The sequence below is a fragment of the Manihot esculenta genome, chromosome 7 (assembly GCF_001659605.2).
Source record: "Manihot esculenta cultivar AM560-2 chromosome 7, M.esculenta_v8, whole genome shotgun sequence".
In the NCBI taxonomy this organism is placed as follows: Eukaryota; Viridiplantae; Streptophyta; class Magnoliopsida; order Malpighiales; family Euphorbiaceae; genus Manihot; species Manihot esculenta.
Genome location: NC_035167.2, coordinates 27,206,399 through 27,224,937, shown reverse-complemented (window position 1 = coordinate 27,224,937; position 18,539 = coordinate 27,206,399). Strand labels below are relative to the sequence as shown.

The following is an 18,539-nucleotide window of genomic DNA, read 5'->3' as shown; positions in this document are numbered from 1 at the left end:
TTATATTCATTTAGAGTAGTAAATCTATCAATATTATAATATTAATTAAATATAATGAAGCTGTTGCAGAATTACCTGATTCATTTCTGGTCGATCTTGTGGATTATCACTTAAACAGGCTAAGGCACAAGCAATCATTCCATCCATTTCAATTTTGTTGTACTCCTTCAATCTCTTGTCGATAAAATCATAATTGCCGTCAGATTGAGCTCTTTTAAGTTGAGGTACTACCTATATACATATACAGATAAGCATAATATGATTAGGATGGTGAGGCATGAAGCCAAATAAACAGGTAAAAACAACATAACAGGGCTATATCTTACTGAAACAAGAAATAATTGACAGGAGAAATCAATAACCAGATCAAAAGATACACAAAAACCGAAATAACGCGATCAGAATCAAGATGAATAAGGTAAACAATAATGACTCAATAGCAAGATAACAAAAGCAACTCAAGATTAAAGCAGCAGGAACAACAAGGAAGCAAGGTCATCGAGCAACAAAAGAGTAGCAAAAAGAGCTTCTAACACATCCAAAACTCAACCAAGAGAACATAAAAGTGCATAAAATTGAAATACAAGGATGCGAAGGAGCCAACAGAAAGAAATTCAAGGGAAAACTTAACACAAAACCTCACAGGCAAAGTAACAAACATGTGGTGTCCAAGATCTAACAAGGCATAGGCGTCCAAAAACCAACACCCCAACTGCTTCTCCAATCAAACTCAATATGATCACATAGCTCAAGAGAAGGAAATCATGCTCTAGTACTTTGAAGGAGTGCCAAATTATCATTAGTCTGATTAACAAAAAAACTGAACCCTAATACCTGAACTAAAGGTTTGCTTCGTTTCCTCCTTATCGTTAAATTATTCCGGTGTAAGAAAATCAACATAAACTGCCTAAATATTAATAGATGAAATATTAGTTTCCTATTTTTTTTTCTCTCCTAAGCAATTAAGCTCTAGTTGTCATACTCTGTCTCCCTTCACTTTATAAATTCACCCAATATCTATAGACTATATTAATGGAGAAACAAGAATGTACCCATTGAACTATATCAGCAACAGTTTCTTTCCCAGTTATCATCTCCACAAGCATCAGACCATAATAATAAACACTGGTCTTCTGGGTAAACTCCCCACTATTAGCACTTTCAGGAGCCGTACATCTGCATTTGAGAAAGTCAAGTAGTGCTAAAATATGAGATATAATTCAATAAATATACTCTATAGGTGTAAATATTTAGTTTAGTTGGGGCAACAATATCGAATTTTCATATTTACCTAATAGATTTGCAATTAGCAGCAAAATCTGAAAAAAACTTTTCACGTCCATACTCTGCAAACTGCAATTACAACACAAGTGAATTTAGTGTATCTCATAGTTTTAACATCAAAGAGAAAATTGATTCAAAAAAAAAAAAAACATCAAAGGGAAAAACATAGGCTATTTAATCAGTTTTATCTTCTAGAATATGATTGAAATTCATGGTATTTTTAGAAAAACATATTTTTAAAAATAATAGAATAAAATATAATATTTAATTAATAATAATTTTATTATATTAATTTATAGAACGTATATTTACATTAAAAAAAACAATTTTTTTTTATTAATTTAAAATATAAATTAGATAATTTTCAAAACTTTTAATCACCTTTGGTAGAAAATCATCATCAATTAGAAAATCGTCTATCCAATCCTCTGTTATATCTCTGTTATAGAATTTACCTGAAAGTACAAAAATCACAGTAATAAGATACAAACACCTTCTACTGTTGAAACGGAACAAAGCTTATAGTAGCCACCACCTAATTAAATCACTCACCTTGCTCTAACAGAAAACACAATAATTCTGCAACGCTATCCAAGATTGACATTCTGGTTTTCCAGTCCAAAGTTGATTGCTCCTCTCCTACGTGAAGTAACATGTGGCATAACTTTTTTATTCTAATTTTTATAATTTGTTATCTGAAAATATTTTATTTAAAATTTCTTTTACTATAAACATGTATAAAATTATATAAATTACTATTTAAAAATTATTTATTAGTATTTTAAATAAGATTATAATTGATAAATTATTTTATTATTAATAAAATTTTGTATTTTGATTTTAATATATAAAATATAAAATATTAAAACATATTATTAAAATAAACTAATAAATAAACCATGCAACTTGCAAGCAAAACAAATTTTCTTTTGTCTATAATTTATTACTTAAAAGTATTTTTGTATAAAATTACATAAATTGATATTTAAAATTATTCATTGAGATTTGAAATAAAATTATAATTAATTATTAATTTTACTATTAGAGACTTTCATAGTGTGAATTTAAAAAACAAAATATAAAATTATTAAATTATATTGTTAAAATAAAATAATAAATATAGCAAGTTTCCCTCTGTGGTCCCTCCGTGGCTCGATGCTCTCGCCTTTTCCTCCCGTCAAAGGTCGGGATAGCTGAAAGCAATGATCGTCTTGTATTGGAACTGCCGAGAACTTGGCAATTCTCGAACAGTTAATGCATTAAAAGATTTGGTTACTAGTTACAAGTCGGACATTTTATTTTTGATGGAAACAAAACTTTTAGTTCTCGTATGGAATTTTTTCGTAGTTTTTTACAGTTTGATGGTTACTTTTCAGTCAATAGACAATGATTGGGAGGAGACCTTTCGTTAATGTGGAAGAGTCATGTGTCTATTTCTGTGGTTGGCTTTTCTTCAAATTTTATTGATTCAGTTATTTCAGAAGGTAATGTTTAATGGAGGTTTACTGGTTATTATGGGTTTTTGGAATCGCAACGACGACATCAGTCTTGGAACCTTATTTGAGCTTTATCTCATAGAAGCTCTCTTCCGCGGCTTTGTTCGGGAGATTTTAATGATTTATACTCGAGAGATGAGAAAGAAGGAGGAGTATCTTTGCCAAATTATCTTATGCAAGGGTTTAGACAGGCACTTGAAGACAGTAATCTTGTTCAAATACCCACTATTGACTCTTTCTTCACATAGGCGAAAGGTAGGGAATCGAATAAGCTAGTTAGAGAAAAGCTTGATAGAGCCCTTGCTACTGAGGACTGGGCTTGTAAATTCACTAATGCGATCTGCTCAGTTGTTCATGTTCCTAGATCAGATCACAAACCGTTGGTGATTAATACAACTCCTAAGGATAATAAGGGAGATAGAAGGAGATTTCAATTTAATAATGTATGGTTATATGATGAGGGTCTAGTCGAGGTTGTTAAAGGAGCTTAGGTTAATTCTATACCACGCAGTCTTTTGATGAAACGTGATGATTTAGTTTATGCTCTTTCGTTGTGGGGTAGGAGTAAAAATAGAGAGTTTTGGCAAAAGAAGAATGCTATACATAGATTATTGGATAATAGATCCAGTACTGTTCCTCACGCCTCTTTAAAGGAAGACTGGAATCGTCTCCTTGAGCAGAAAGAAATTAGACTTAAACAGCAGGCAAAGTGCTTTTGGCTTAAAAATGGGGACCAAAATACAAAATTTTTTCATGCACAAATTAATGATAGACAAAGTATTACTAAATTAAAGGAGTCGTTGGGTACCTAGATTGAAGATGAGTAGGAAATTAAAAATCATGTTCTGCATTATTTTCAGTCTATTATTTATGGCAGTTCTGTGGATTGTGAATGGGTTTTTGAGTTGGTGCCTCCCTTGATTAGTGATGCTAATAATACTAACTTTTGTGCTCCCTTTTTAAATGAGGAATTTAGTGCTGCTCTTTTTTAGATGCATCCAGACAAGGCACCTGGGCCGGATGGGTTAAATCCTGCATTTTATCAGAGATTTTGGCACTTGATTGGCAATGATATTTCCGATGGTTGTCGCCTATGGCTTCAACAAGGTACTTTTCCTTCTTCTCTTACTGAAACATTGATTGTTTTGATCCCTGAAGTGGATAGTCCTGAAACAGTTAAAGACTTTCGTCTAATTTCGTTATGTAATGTGTTATATAAGATTATGGCTAAAGCTTTGGCGAATAGATTTAAAAGGGTCATTCCTATGATTATTTCTGAGAATTAGTTTGCCTTTATCCCTCATCGATTGATTACCGATAATGTTATGGTTGCGTTTGAAATGATTCACAATATGAAAATTAATAAGGGCAGAAATGATGGTAATTGTGCACTTAAAATTAATATTTCCAAGGCTTAAGGTAGAGTGGGAGTTTCTAAAAGGCATGCTGGAACCATTTAGTTTTTCAACTCAATGGATTAAGTGGTTGACTATGTGCTTTTCGGAAGCTTCTTACAATATCAATTTTAATGGTGATTGGATTGGTCCTATTGTGCCTGGTAAAGGTCTTCGAAGGGGGATCCTATTCTCTGTATCTCTATTTGGTGTGTGCGGAAGGCTTATCATTACTACTTAAAGATGTTGAATCTAGGGGCTGGTTGCAGGGCTATAGGGCAGGTGTTAAATGTCCAAATATCTCACATTTATTTTTTGCAGATGATTCTTTGCTATTTTCTAATGCTAGACTGGAGGAAACAGATAGTATTAAATCTATTCTCAATACCTATGCAGCTGCTTCTGGACAAGTGGTGAACTTTAACAAATCTAGCATTTTCTTCAATCCCAATGTGGTCTCCTCTATAAGATCTAATATCAGTAATATCTTGGATGTTCATTCACCATTGAATTATAGTGCCTACTTGGGGTTACCTTCTCTTATTGGAGAAACAAAAAAGCAATTTTTGGTTTTCTGAAAGAAAGAATGTGGAAGAGGATTAATTCATGGAGCAGCAAATTCCTATCTAGAGCAGGCAGGGAAGTTCTTATAAAATCTGTGTTGCAGGCTATACCTGCATATTGCATGAATATTTTTTTGATTCTCATTACTATTTTGAATGAATTGCATAGAATGGTTAATGGCTTTTGGTAGGGGGTAAAAGAGAAGGGCAGATGGGTATTAATTGGCTAGCGTGGGAGAAGATGTGTAGTAGAAAGAAGGAGGGGGGTATGGGGTTTCGGGACTTTAGGAGTTTTAATTTGTCTTTACTTGGCAAACAACTGTGGAGGTTCTTAACAAATCCTAATACTCTTTGTTATAGAGTGTTTAAAGCAAAGTACTTCCCAAATGGTGATTTATTTTCTGTCAATGTAAGTAATGGTACTAGCTTTGTTTAGAAAAGTGTGATGGCATCAAGGGAGTTAATTCGAAGGGGTACAAGGTGGAGAGTGGGTAATGGAGAGAAGATTTTAGCGACTTCAGCTCCCTGGATTCCTAAGGAGGATACCTTTTTTACGGATGATGGCCCTGATTTTACTGAACCACATTTGCATGTTTGTGATCTTTTTGAAGGTAATGGGAGGGTTTGAAACATTGCTCTTTTAATGAAGCTTTTTTCTCCAAGAGATATCAGAGCTATTATTAGTATTCTTATTAGTATTACCAATAAGGAAGATTCCTTCTTGTGGCACTTATTAAAAGAGGTGTGTATACGGTAAAGTCTGCATACGTTGTTTGTATGGACTTGCTAGGAATATCATCTTTTAATGTTGGGGGTGAGTTATGGACTAGTTTGTAGAATGTTTCGTTCTTTCCAAAAGTGAAGGATTTCTGTTGGAGAGCTTGTAGGAATATATTGCCTACAAAGGATAACTTAAGGCAAAAGGGTGTGGATGTGGATGCTAGATATTCTTGGTGCTATGAAGATGAAAGTGTCAATCATATTTTGTTGCATTGTCCTGTGTCCAAGGAAATTTGAAGGTTAGGAGGAGTGGGAGATTTGCAACTTAATGATAATTTTTATAATTTTTTAATGTAGATTTTGAAGTCCCAAGACAAGGTTCGAAAAACATTTGTAATGGTTTGTGTATGGAGATTATGGTCAGCAAGGAATTTATTATTATGGAACCAGGTGCAAAATTCAGCAGCTCACCTTGTGGAAGATGTCATGCATCATATATTGGATTGGAAAGCTACTCAACGTGCTGGTGTTTTGCATGGAAATACCACTCTACTTTATATCAACGCAGAAATTTGTTTTATTCATCCAACCCTGCTCGTGATCCTGAAGTCATTCCTCTTCAAATTCGTGCGTCATCTTCAAGTTTGGACAATTTCAATTGGCTTTGTCAAGTTGATGGGGCTTTGTTTCAAACTCAAGATTTTATTGGCTACGATTTTGTTGTGGAAAACTCTGAGGGTATATTTCAACGTGGTGTTTCTGGTTTCTCGGAAGGTAATGGTACGCAGGAACTTTAACTCTCCGTCACTGTTTGCTCTTTGAGATGAAATTTCTGCCTTTTAATGGCTGCATTCTTATGGATTGTTTGCAAGTAGTTTAATCTCTTCAGTCTCTACATTTAGACATTTCTGAATTGGGTTTGATTTTGAATGATTATAAATCTTTGTTATACTCTAGAACTGATATTTCTGTTAGATGGGTTCGTCGTCATGCCATTCTAGCTGCTCATGCTTTGGCTAGAGAATCTATTAGGTATAGTCGTCTCTCTGTTTGGAATGATATCTCTTTTTGTTTGATAGAATTTTATTAATATAATAAGTAGTTTTATTTTTTAAAAAATAATAATAATAAATAATTCAAACAAAGGGATAAAACTAGCTATTGGTGGTGTTTGGATATCACATACTACCACCGGTGGATGCAAGAATTTAGTTTTGGCTTTAATTTAAATAAATAACTAAAATAAATAAAATATTTTTTTTATTTTTATAGATTTTTTATTATCTCAAAATTATTATTATTTTTTTATTATAGTAACATATAAATTCGCTATTATAATTCTATTTAATTTTATATTATTTTTAAATCAACATATTATTAATTATTTTTTAAAATAAATATTTAAAATATTTCTTAGTATTTAATAAAATTTAATATTTTTAAATGTGTATAATTGAAAAATCAATAAAATAAATGTATAAAAAATCAAAGTGAATAAAAATTATGAAAAAAAAATATAAAATAAATACATATTAAGAAAATAAATTCTTATAAAAAATAAATAAACTATTATAATTAAATAGTAATTATTCTCTTTTATTTTTTATTGAAATATATTGTTAATAATATCGTTATTAACATTTGTAAATATATTTTTTAATATAAGTTGTTGATCAATTACTCATGGTTATCACTAATTTTATTATAGAGTCGACTTTTAATGATATTTAATGCAGTAAAATTTGTAATATGCAAATCTATAAAAAAAAATTAATACTATTAAAATAATATGATATTTTAGTATATGGTTTATTATTGAAATTTAATTTTTTTTTAAAATATTTTAACGTATTAAAATTTATTTTCGTATAATTTTAATCATATAAATATATTAATAACTAAGTGAGATAAATAAATAAAAAATCACTTACTAATAAAAATAATATATAATTAAATCAAATAATGAGTTAATAACCTAAAAAAAAATTAAATAGAAATTTGGACTTGAAATATTAAGAATGAGAAGCAATTTTTTGGATTAAAACATAATAAAGAAGATAAGGGACTAAATAGTAAAAATTTCTTTGATAAATGGATTAAAGTGTTTAATTTTATAAAATATAATGATGATTTAATTAAATAATTTTGAAATAAGAATTAGCGGATAAATTTTATAAACATATAGGGATTTAATGATAATTTTTCATATTTTAAAAAAATTACCTATATACTCCTAAAATTTTCAAGGGCACATAGCCCCTCTTGGCCACTGCTGGCTCCGCCAGTAAATATCAATAAACTAATTGTCAACAAAGTCTTGCAAAAATTTTCCTAGTAATGAAAAACTTTAAAGTAAATTAAAAGACATACCTTTTAAATAATATCTCAAAGATTTGCCCCGCGGAACAAACTCATAAACAAGAAGTCTATTAGCTCCTTCTTCACAATATCCAATAAGGTTAACAAGATTTTTGTGGTGGATGCCACTCCCGATGGCTTTCATCTTCTCGTATTCTTCATCATGCTTCTTGGGATTACTAAATTTTGCAATAGTCACCTTTTCACCATTTATGTCTCCTTTGTAGACTAGACCAAAAGGACCCTCGGCGAGACGGTTGTCCTCAGAGAAACCTTCAGTTGCTATTATTAGATCTCGATAATTAAAACTTTTCGGCTCATAATGATCTTGAAACCTCTCAATGCCTTTAGTGGTATTATTATAGGAGCCCTTAGTTGCTACCATAAGTTCCTGTTGAGTAAAATCCCTCAACTCATTGCCATTACTAGCTTCTGAAATGATAAGAGGCTTCGGTACCATATGTTGAAACTTGTCAACATTATGAGATCTATCAAGATTGGGATTGTCTGATCAAGAGAATGTATAAATTAGAGTAGTGGCATAACTAAAGGTAGGACAATATTAAAAGAAATAAGTTGATCAAAAGCAAAAGAGGAACTTTAATAGATCAATTTCTCATAGCAATTATGTATAAATAGCATATTGAATTTCTATAAGAAATGGGTATTTGTATACAGTACTATTAAGGAATTGGATGTCATCCTTCTCATCCCATATATCCTTTATAGGCAGGTATCCTTCAAGAGCTCGAACTATCTGCGTAGCAATGCAAAAAGTGTTAATGATAAGCTATTGTAATATCTCTATTTTTATTGGATTATAACTCTCTCATTCTAATATTAGATGCTAAATTTTTCAAATAAGTAAAAAATGGATGTAAAAGTAATATATAAATTGAAAATATTTTTTATTTCTTATGTTCTTTTGATTAGAATATGTACGTATATAAGCTTTAAGTGATAAGATAAGTAACAACTATATAAGATGATATAAATAGGTTAAAGATAAAAAAATTTAACAATTTATGAAGGAATAATCACTATGGTGCCTCTGTAATTTAGCCTAACTAATTAATTTGTCCTTATAGTTTTAGAAATATATTAAAATATCATTTAATTCCATTAATCGGAATGGACAACCGGATGTTTTTCTCTATTTTATCTATTAGTTGATATGGAAAAGACTAAAATAACCTCGCTTAATCTACCACTACCCTAAATCTTCAAATATCGCCTAAATTGAATAATAGAAGAAATAATAAGAAAGGAACATTCATAAAAAACAAAAAAAAAAGATAAATAAAGATAGAAAGAACCAAAAGGAGGAGGAATCAAGCTTTTCAAGTTCAAAATGACACATATCAATACCTCCCCTCAAGATTTCTTGCCCTCATGGAAGATGACCTAAAGAAACTCTCTAAGGAACTTATGCTAATTGAACTAAATTCTTGCCAGCATAATTTTACTTCGTCTTGCATTTATCCTAGTCAATACAAACTAAATTTCCACTGAACATCTGTTTCATCTGGCACTTAAATATGTTAAAAAATAAGTCCAATTCCAAAGCCTTTTGACTTCAACCAGATTCTTTTACACATTCCAAATGTTGTAGAGAAAATTATGCAATTTATGAGGTAGTTTTGGCACCTTCATAAGGAATTGGATTCTCTTTTTAGCGTCATACACCAAGATTACGGGAAATTTTTGCACATTTAGCCTGCTCATTAGAGACTTCTCAGCATCATGGTCAACCTGGTCCAACTTCACCTTAACCCTCAAATTATTTGCAGCTTTCTGTCACTTAAGAGCTAATATTTTGTAATACCCACATCACGGTGCAAAGAACTCTACAATCCAAAGTTCTTTACTTTTAACCATCAACTCATCAAAATTTATTGTAGTTCAATTCAACTAATGTAGGTTCTTCAACAACAGGTTCTTCCAAATCAAATACTTGATTCTCTTTCCCAATTTCTTCCTCATCCCTTTCTTATATTTTATCAGAACTTTCTTAAACTTTTCATTTCGCTTGCAGGACCAAGAAGTGATACGGAGCAATTAGCTTTCTTATATTTCATTAGAACTTTCTTAAGCTTTTCATTTCGCTTGCAAGACCAAGAAGTGATACGGAGCAATTAGCTTGGATTTTACGGCAGATTTGGACCGGATTTAATTTTTGCTATCGACTTCCGATTGAGACCATGATAGTTTTTCGGAAAGAGAATTTCGAGACGCACGACTTTTAAAAGTGTGATGAGAGCCGAAGGCCGCGTCACAAAGTTCGAAATAAAAATTTCACCATTTAGAGGGTCAATTTTGCATTTTAATTATTTTTTTAGATATTTTTATAATTTTGCATATTAGAGTTTTTTCTATTATAAATAGTCTTTTCTTGACCATTTGAGATACTTTTCAATCTTTCAAGAATTTAAATAAGATTTTTTGGCTTTTAGCTTTTCGTTTCTGTTATTTCGTCTAAGCCAAACATTATTGGTTAAAACTCTTAACGAAATCTAATCAATCCTATATCAAGAAGTCTTTAACATCATCACTCTCTCCATCCTCATTGTTGAATTCAACAACATCAATGACTTCCTCATCTTTAACATATTTTGGTGATGGGTAATCCACATTGGTTCTTTGTCACAAATATAATCCAATGTATATATATCTTCACACCAGAGACGAAGACCCTTTTCCCTTCTTTCACTAATTCTAACAAGTTCTTGGAGATTGCGAGATGAACATAACCCATGGTGGAAACTTTGTGCAATCAGATGGGTAAGAATTTGGGATATAATGAAAAATAAAAAGATGAATCTTGATACAACCAATAATGTGAAAGAGAATGACAACAAAAGAAATAAAATAAGAAAGAGAAAGAAAGAGAGAACCCTATAAGCAAGAAATGAAGAAGAGTCAAAGAATTAGCAGTAGAACCCATGGCTAAGAATCACTTGCTTCTTCGTGCTTGTTCTTGCTGCCTACTGCCTACTGCCTACTGCCTACTGTCTACTGTCTTCAAATAATCCTTGGCACTGTTAGAGGGAGAAAAATCTTGAGTGTAGGAAATTTACTTAGAGGCTGTGATAATGGAGAGGATAGTTCTATTCTATTTTATTTAACACGAGAAAGGTAATTTGAACAAAAAAAATATTCCCCTACTTTGACTAATGGTGTAACAGAAAAAATGAAGAGAAACAAACGGTTATCCATTCTAGTTAACGAAATTAATCTATGAAGGTATTTTAATACATTTTTAAAACTATAAAGGCAAATTAATTAGTTAGACCAAACTACAGGGGTATGATAGCCATTATCCCATTTATGAAACACAGAGACTCAAAGAAATAAAAATAACAGTGAAATTTAAAGAAATAGAAATAACATTGAAATTTAGTTAAGGCAAATATTGCTTAGCAATGGAGACAGAGAGCCTTGCTTAGCAATGGAGACAGAGAGCCTCCATCTTCTTTACATCATGAACAATAGGATAAATAGACAATTAATAACGTGACAAAAAAAACAAAAATGTGAATAAATAATGCCGTAGAATTTTAACCTGTTTCATTGGTGGGCGAAAGTTTGAGGGTTTATATACACAAGCTGCAGCGCAAAAAATCATTATTTTCAATTCTCCTTCGATGTAGTTCGCTTGTAATTTAGAATCTACAAGATATGTGTAATCTCCATTGCGTAAAATATATTCAATCCGAGGTTTTGCCTGAAAATTAATAAATACAAAGGCATTGTTATTTTTTTGTCAAAGTTTAATTTTATGTCACCATTTTATATATAGAATTTGTTTATGGTTTGAGGGATTTGATAGAGTATATAAAATTCAAAAGCTATCAACTATTAAGATGAGTGTCATACCCAAGAAATAATATCCATGCCTTCGAATTTAGTTTTTCTCCCTGTTATTAGCTCTAAAAGAACTACTCCATAGGCATAAACATCTAACTTTTCTGAGATTTTTTTAGTATGATAATTCTCTGGATCTGCATAACTATATTGAAAAATCTTGTTAAACACATTTATTAAAATTGAAAGGAGAAACCTAAATATGGACTTTTTTTTTATTTTATCATAACTAATCAAACTATAATATTCACATACTAAACCTCTTAAATAAAAAAAAAAAGAAGCATCTTACATTTCAGTTCCCTCATTATTTGATCTAGAGATGTGAGTTAAGCTACCTGTTTCTGGAAAAAACAAGGCAAGTCCAAAGTCTGTGACCTGAAAAAAATAGTTTATGTAGATTTAGTAGATTTATTATGGCATACAATTTAAAATAAAAAGACAACTAAAATATAAATTCACGTCCAAATATGAAAGCCAACAATTCCCACATTTTTCTGTTATATATGATCTAAAAATGATCTTAGCTCAAAGTTCTCCTTCATTTACTGTGAATTCAATATGTAAGCTCTACCTTTGGTTCAAATTTATCGTCAACAAGAATATTATCAGCCTTAATATCACGATGTATGATTTTGGGTTTACCTGCACGGGAGTAAAAGCATTTAGCAATATATATATGTATAAAACAAAAACATATATCAAGTCGACTCACATAGTTCATGTAGATATTCCAACCCTTTAGCTGAGCCGATAGCGATTTTCATTCTATTCTTCCACTCCAAAATCTGGTTTCCTGCTATGCCATTTGTTATGGATAAGATGGATCTTAACTTCACATTTTATTATTTATATATCTCAAGGTACAAAAGAACTCACCATGTAAATTAAATTTCAATGATTTTTGGGAAACATACTCTAAAACAAGCAATCTATTGGCTCCTTCAATACAGTATCCGATCAGCTTAACAAGATTTTTGTGGCTAACACTGCTAACAACCTTAATCTCCAGCTCCAATTTTTCTTTCCACTGTTCATCCGGAAGTTGTTTAAGTTTCTTAATTGCAACAACTTTGCCATCTAGTAATCCCTTGTAGACTTGACCAAAACCACCCTCGCCAAGGAGATTTGCGTTGGAAAACTTGTCAGTTGCATCTGCTAGTTTTTCATAGCTATATTCCCTTGGCCCAAATCTTTCTAGTGAGGTGTATTAGAGCAAATTATAACAAGCTCAAAATAAAAGGAAGTAAAAGTCTGTATTTTCTCTATGCGTCAAGCATCTAGATAAACTTTTAAAATAATTTACTATTTAGTTTTTATGGTATAGAAAAACTCACTAGTTAATTTTTTTTAATTTTAAACAACACTTAGTTTTTGTGGTATAGAAAAACTCACTAGTTAATTTTTTTAATTTTAAACAACACATTAAAATATCTCTGACGTATTAAAATATCTAAAATCAGTCCTTCATTAATTTCAGGTATTAAGCGTTTTACTATTTAGTTTCTATAGTATAAAAAATTTATTAATTGGTCTCTAAATTTTATAAAAATATAAACTAATTAGTCTTTTCGATTGAGAGCATTTTAGATTTTTCTCAATATTTGACGAACATAATTAAATAAGAGACTAACTAGTATAATTTTTAAAACCTCAAGAACATTTTAATATATTTTTCAAAATTAAAAGAAAAACTAGTGAATTTTTCTATATTACAGAGATTAATTAATAATTTTTTCTAATTGCTAGTACAAAGGAATGGAACCAATAAATATGTATTTAAAAAAAAAGATTAATTTTTCATTGATCTCATAAAAATATTATAACTCCTTTCTATCAAGTGCATCGATCTTAAACGATACCTCTAGTATCAGTGCTGCGATTGGCCTCTTTGTTTCTAAACCAATTCATCAATCAAATCTTCAAGGTCCGCAAGTGGATACCGTACTATAAGAGTTGAAGGAGAGCAGGGGAGAGAGAGAGTCGCACTTGTTTCTCTCCTGTAAACATCCAACAAATATGTGTTTTCAAGGGAGAGGAGTGCCTATAGCCCATATAAAGAGTACATTACTCATTTTCACAACCGATGTGGGATTCAATGTATAGAAAAAAGAAATAAATAAATACTCAATAGTATAATCATTTCATTTATACAACGGTGCAAAAATGCTAAAGTCCAAATATGTGTTTTTAAATGAAAAACGTTGAAGGAGAAACCACAAAAAAAATTTTTAAAAAATAAAATTTGACTTAATTTGAATTGCAGCTGAAGGCTGCATTTCATTTATACAATGGTGCTAGACTGCAAAGATGCTAAAATCCAAATATGGGTTTATGGGTTTTCAAAGAAAAATGTTAAAGGAAAAACCACAAAAAAATTTTGAAAGAGATTTATAATAAAGAAAATAAATTTTGACTTAATTTGAATTGCAGTTGAAGACTGCATGTATCTCCATTTTGAAATAGAGAATAGTTCATATAACTCTAAGATTTTGAATTGCAGTAAAAAATTCACTAATTTTTTTTTTTTAACATAATAACCTCAATCTATCAAACATCATCCATACCAAATTTCATGATTTTCTGAGAATTCCAACTATTTATTTTATACTAAAACATAACAGCCTCAATAATCGGAAATCCAAACCAGATAGTAGGTTATTGAAAATTACTATATATTCAAATCTAACCGTTAAAAAAAATTACAAAATTGAAATCATAACTTTTACACATACAAATCTCAAACATATCAAAAAAATCAACAGTGAAATAAAAGTCAAACTTACCTTATGAACTATGCTGCTCCTAACTCTGATCTTCTTCTTCTTCTCTATAATCTCACTTTCCCTCTCATATTTCCCTTTCTTTCCCTACAACCCACCATCCGAAGACATGAATTTGATCACCTTTCCTTCCTTTCTCCTTCTTCTTGCCTTCTCCTTCCTCTTCTTTCTTTCCCTTTTCTTCCCTTTTTCTGGTTAATCCCTTTCTCTTCCTATAATAGCTTGGGTCAACACACTTTTGTTTTGAAGCTTCTACCTTCCTCCCTTTGTTTAAAAAATATAGAGAGAGAGAGACAATCACAAGAATACAAGTATAGATAATTGCGAGAAGCATAAATGCGGTCATTTTCATGAAAATTATATGTTGATCCTTTTATTTTAAATTAAAAATCATTTTAATCCTTCAATTCAATATATTTTTATTTTACGCATAAAATTTTCATATTTTTTTAATTTAAATCCAAATCTAATTTAAACTAACTCCTTAAACTTTCATAATTTGTATTTATATTTTTAATAATAACTATAATTATTATTTCTCTAAAAAGTGGGTTGTTATATATAAAGTGAGAGGGAGCAACTTTAAGGTTGACTTTAGAACAAAAGGACAATTTCTACATTGAATAGAGAATATAATAGCCAAGCCCCGCTCCCAGATTAATTGACCATGTGCAAGCTCTACTGCTGTCTGACCTAGTTAAGTATTTCAATGTATTTTGTTTTTTATAATTGAGAATTGGGGATTTAAGCCGTAGAATTTGAGATTTTTTAGATTCATTCAGATATATTTATTATCAGATTAAGTATGTGAGTATGTAGTTCAATGTATTTTATTAAATAATTAATAAATTATCAAATGGCAAAAAAAAAATTCACTAGAAACTTTTAAAATTTTCTATCGTATATTTTACTGGTATACGTATGGATTATTCTCGAAAAAAAAAACTATTATAAATATTTAATTTAGTCGAATGTAGATTTTTGTTTTGAATTAATGTGTCAAATTTTTTTTAAAATAAAATTACGAATATTGAATTTTATTTCTGAATATTATAGGTTATAAAACAAAAAGTATTTAATTATTGAGTTATTATTGTATTTATGTTAATTATTATTTCACTTCACATGTCATTATTAATGAAAAATTATTGATATGTGTTAATAATTGATGCCTGGCAATGGTTACAATAGATAAAAGGCCTATTGAAAGAGAAGGTCAAATTTTTCTTCCAGGTTAAATAACAAATTATTTTTTTATGGAAGTTTAACCAATACTGGAGTCAAGGTCTCTTGAATAGTTTAATATAATTTATATTTAAAAAATAATTTGCAAGTATTTAATATAATGGAAAATTCAAAATTTTTTTTTATTTAGAATGAAATATTTTAATTATTTTTAATTTAAAGGGTGTTTGGATTAGAAGTTAGAAAGAGCTGTTAGAGGTTTCATATCCAACAGTTGCTCCTCACTCTTTTGGTAAACAAATTAATCAACTATTGTTTAACTGATAGACTCTCTGAAATAAATATAATTTAATAAATAAAAATTATATATTTATTCATTAACATTCTTATCTTCTTTTATTATTATTATTTAATTTTTTTATTTATTTTACTCATGAAATAAATATGATTTAATAAATAAAGAATTATATATTTATTCAAATAATAAAAAAATTATTTGATATAATAAATTAGTAATTATCTTATTTAAATAGTAAAATAAAATTTTATTGGAAAAAAGATTTAAACATTTATAAATTTTTATATTTATATTCTAACCTTATAATTTTAAACAATAAAACTAATTTTTTTACATTTGCTTCAATTTTAATCATTTATTTTAATCAATTTTAATAAAAAAATTTGCTTCAATTTTAATCATTTACCTTAATTAATTTTAATAAAAAATTTTGATCACGTATCAGTATCATGCCATATAAAATTATTTCTTACAAAATCTATTAAATAAAAAAATTCAAACATTTACATTAATTCATATTTATATCAAAAATTTAAATTTTAAATAATAAAATTAAACTTTTTCAACTTTTCTCAATTATAATTAACGGCACTAACTTAAATCGAAAAAGTTATTGATAAATTATAATATAGTTTTTAAACTTTTATTTCACTAATAAAATAATCCTTAAAATATATAATTTTATTTCAATAATTTTTTTTGAATTCAATTATTTACTTCTCATCCTCATTTTTATATATTTATTGTAGTTTAATAAAAATTTAAAATGTAAAAAAATTATATTATATAAATAATTCTTAAAATATTTTATTTTATTTAATATTATTGACATGAAATACAGTTTTTATCAAATAGGTTAATTAAAAATTTAAAATGTAAAAAAAAATCAAATAGGCCAATTAAAATTTTAAAATGTAAAAAAAATTATATTATATAAATAATCCTTAAAATATTTTATTTTATTTAATATTATTGATATAAAATACAGTTTTTATTGAATCGGCCAATCAATTAATAATCATCACAAGTTCACTTATAGGTGAATAAAATAAAAATATTGAATATTTCAAACAACTCACGAGAGATGAGTTAAGAGATATGAATTTTTATAAAAATTATAAAGGGTGATTTTGCTAAAACATATAATATTTTATTTTATATTATTAATATAAAGTATATTTTTTTATATATTAAAAATATGTACATAATTTATAATGTGAATATAAACCTTCAATGAAATACTTTATATATAATATTTATATGTGGTATTTTATATAGTGAAAATTTATTTATGATGACTGCCGCGCTTGTTGCACCTGGGGTGAGACCGGGCCCTGGAGAAGAAAGTAGGCCCATCAGGATCCTCTAAAGCAGACTGGCCCAACGTTGCATGCTCTAGCTCGTGACCAAAGCAAGTCAGATTGACCACACGCGCAGGTCCACCAGAGGATAGCCTAGCCCAGTGACATGACAAGAGATAGGACACACGCGCAGGTCCACCAGAGGATAGCCTAGCCCAGTGACATGACAAGAGATAGGAGAGCAGGCCCAGTCACCTTGCGGCCCAGTCACCTTGCAGCCCTATCAGCATGCGCGCTAAAGGGAATTAAATGGTCGTCTGATAGAGAGGGGTACGCAGGCACATCCATACGTATTGGCCTGAGTGACAGAGACAAGTGGCACTGTAAAAGGGTGGCGGTTATGCGTCACTAGAGGACAAGGAAAAAGAAATAAAAGAAGGGAGACATGATCTTTCCAAGCGAAGGTCACTCATACACTGTAAACTCTATTTTCTGAATTTCAGAACATCAATTAGCGCTATCTGTGGGAACAAAATAGATCTTCTCGTCACTGGAGTTCCATTCCTATAATACCCACTGAGATCTATATGGCAAACCACAACGAAAACCATACCAGTAACACCTCAAACGACCTGAGTTCTACTCAAGAAGGTCAGCAGTTCTCTTTTTCTAGCCCCACAACCCCCTCAAATCAACTACCTGTATTGTTTAATCCTCGCCGAGCTCGGCAGGGAATGTACCTAGAACCACCTTGTCCAACTAAGAACTTCAGGCCATGGCTCTTCAGTTACAGAACACTGCCCAATGGCTGGGGCAGATGCTGCAACAGAGGGGCCTTAATACTCCATTAAGCGTATCCACTGTAGTTGAAGGGTTCAACCACACCGAACCCCAACCCACCTTCAACTACCAAATCCCCCAACAAAGCAGTCAGAGAACCAGAGGGAGAAGTGAAGGAGCCGCTAGGGAAGATGCACCGACAATTAGAGCCAAAGGTCGAAGGGTGAGGGAGCTTATTGAGAATGATGAAGCAGAGAGCTACTCTGCAAGGATAGTTGGGAGGATGGAAAGTGAGAAATGGGAAAAGGGACATTGCCTGGAGAAAAGGCAAAAACAGGAGGAGACATATGTAGACCAAAAGTTGCGGAAGATGAAGGAACAACTCCTGGCTGAACTGGAGGCAAACAATAACAGCCAGACCCTCTTGCCCACGTCCTCACCCTTTTCCAGATGGATCCAGCAGGAGACCATCCCGAAAAAGTTCATGATGCCACCAATGGCAGCTTACGACGG

General features: G+C 30.4%; 1 protein-coding gene across 6 annotated transcripts in view; it reads right to left on the bottom strand.

Moving 5' to 3' along the window:
• Positions 1–14,756, bottom strand: part of LOC110619372 (exocyst complex component EXO70A1) — a 44,512-nt gene extending 29,756 nt beyond the window's left edge. Inside the window, exons 1-15 of one of the 6 annotated variants that reach the window (XR_002488667.2) lie at positions 14,466–14,756; positions 13,542–13,679; positions 12,559–12,876; positions 12,395–12,475; positions 12,254–12,324; positions 11,972–12,057; positions 11,692–11,824; positions 11,378–11,539; positions 8,497–8,572; positions 7,828–8,322; positions 1,837–1,923; positions 1,666–1,739; positions 1,292–1,353; positions 1,053–1,176; positions 76–231 (exon numbers count right to left, since the gene is read on the bottom strand). Coding sequence is in view for 4 of the 6 variants with exons in the window: in XM_021762773.2 (XP_021618465.1) it covers positions 76–231; positions 1,053–1,176; positions 1,292–1,353; positions 1,666–1,739; positions 1,837–1,923; positions 7,828–8,322; positions 8,497–8,572; positions 11,378–11,539; positions 11,692–11,824; positions 11,972–12,057; positions 12,254–12,324; positions 12,395–12,475; positions 12,559–12,876; positions 13,542–13,590 (1,974 nt within the window). In the remaining 2 variants the exon portion in view is untranslated. Of the gene's footprint in view, positions 1–75; positions 232–1,052; positions 1,177–1,291; positions 1,354–1,665; positions 1,740–1,836; positions 1,924–7,827; positions 8,323–8,491; positions 8,573–11,377; positions 11,540–11,691; positions 11,825–11,971; positions 12,058–12,253; positions 12,325–12,394; positions 12,476–12,558; positions 12,877–13,541; positions 13,724–14,465 lie in introns of those variants that run through there. The other 5 variants (XR_006351237.1, XM_021762773.2, XM_021762772.2 and 2 more) reach the window with 5 other exon arrangements.
• Positions 14,757–18,539: the final 3,783 nt, after the last annotated feature.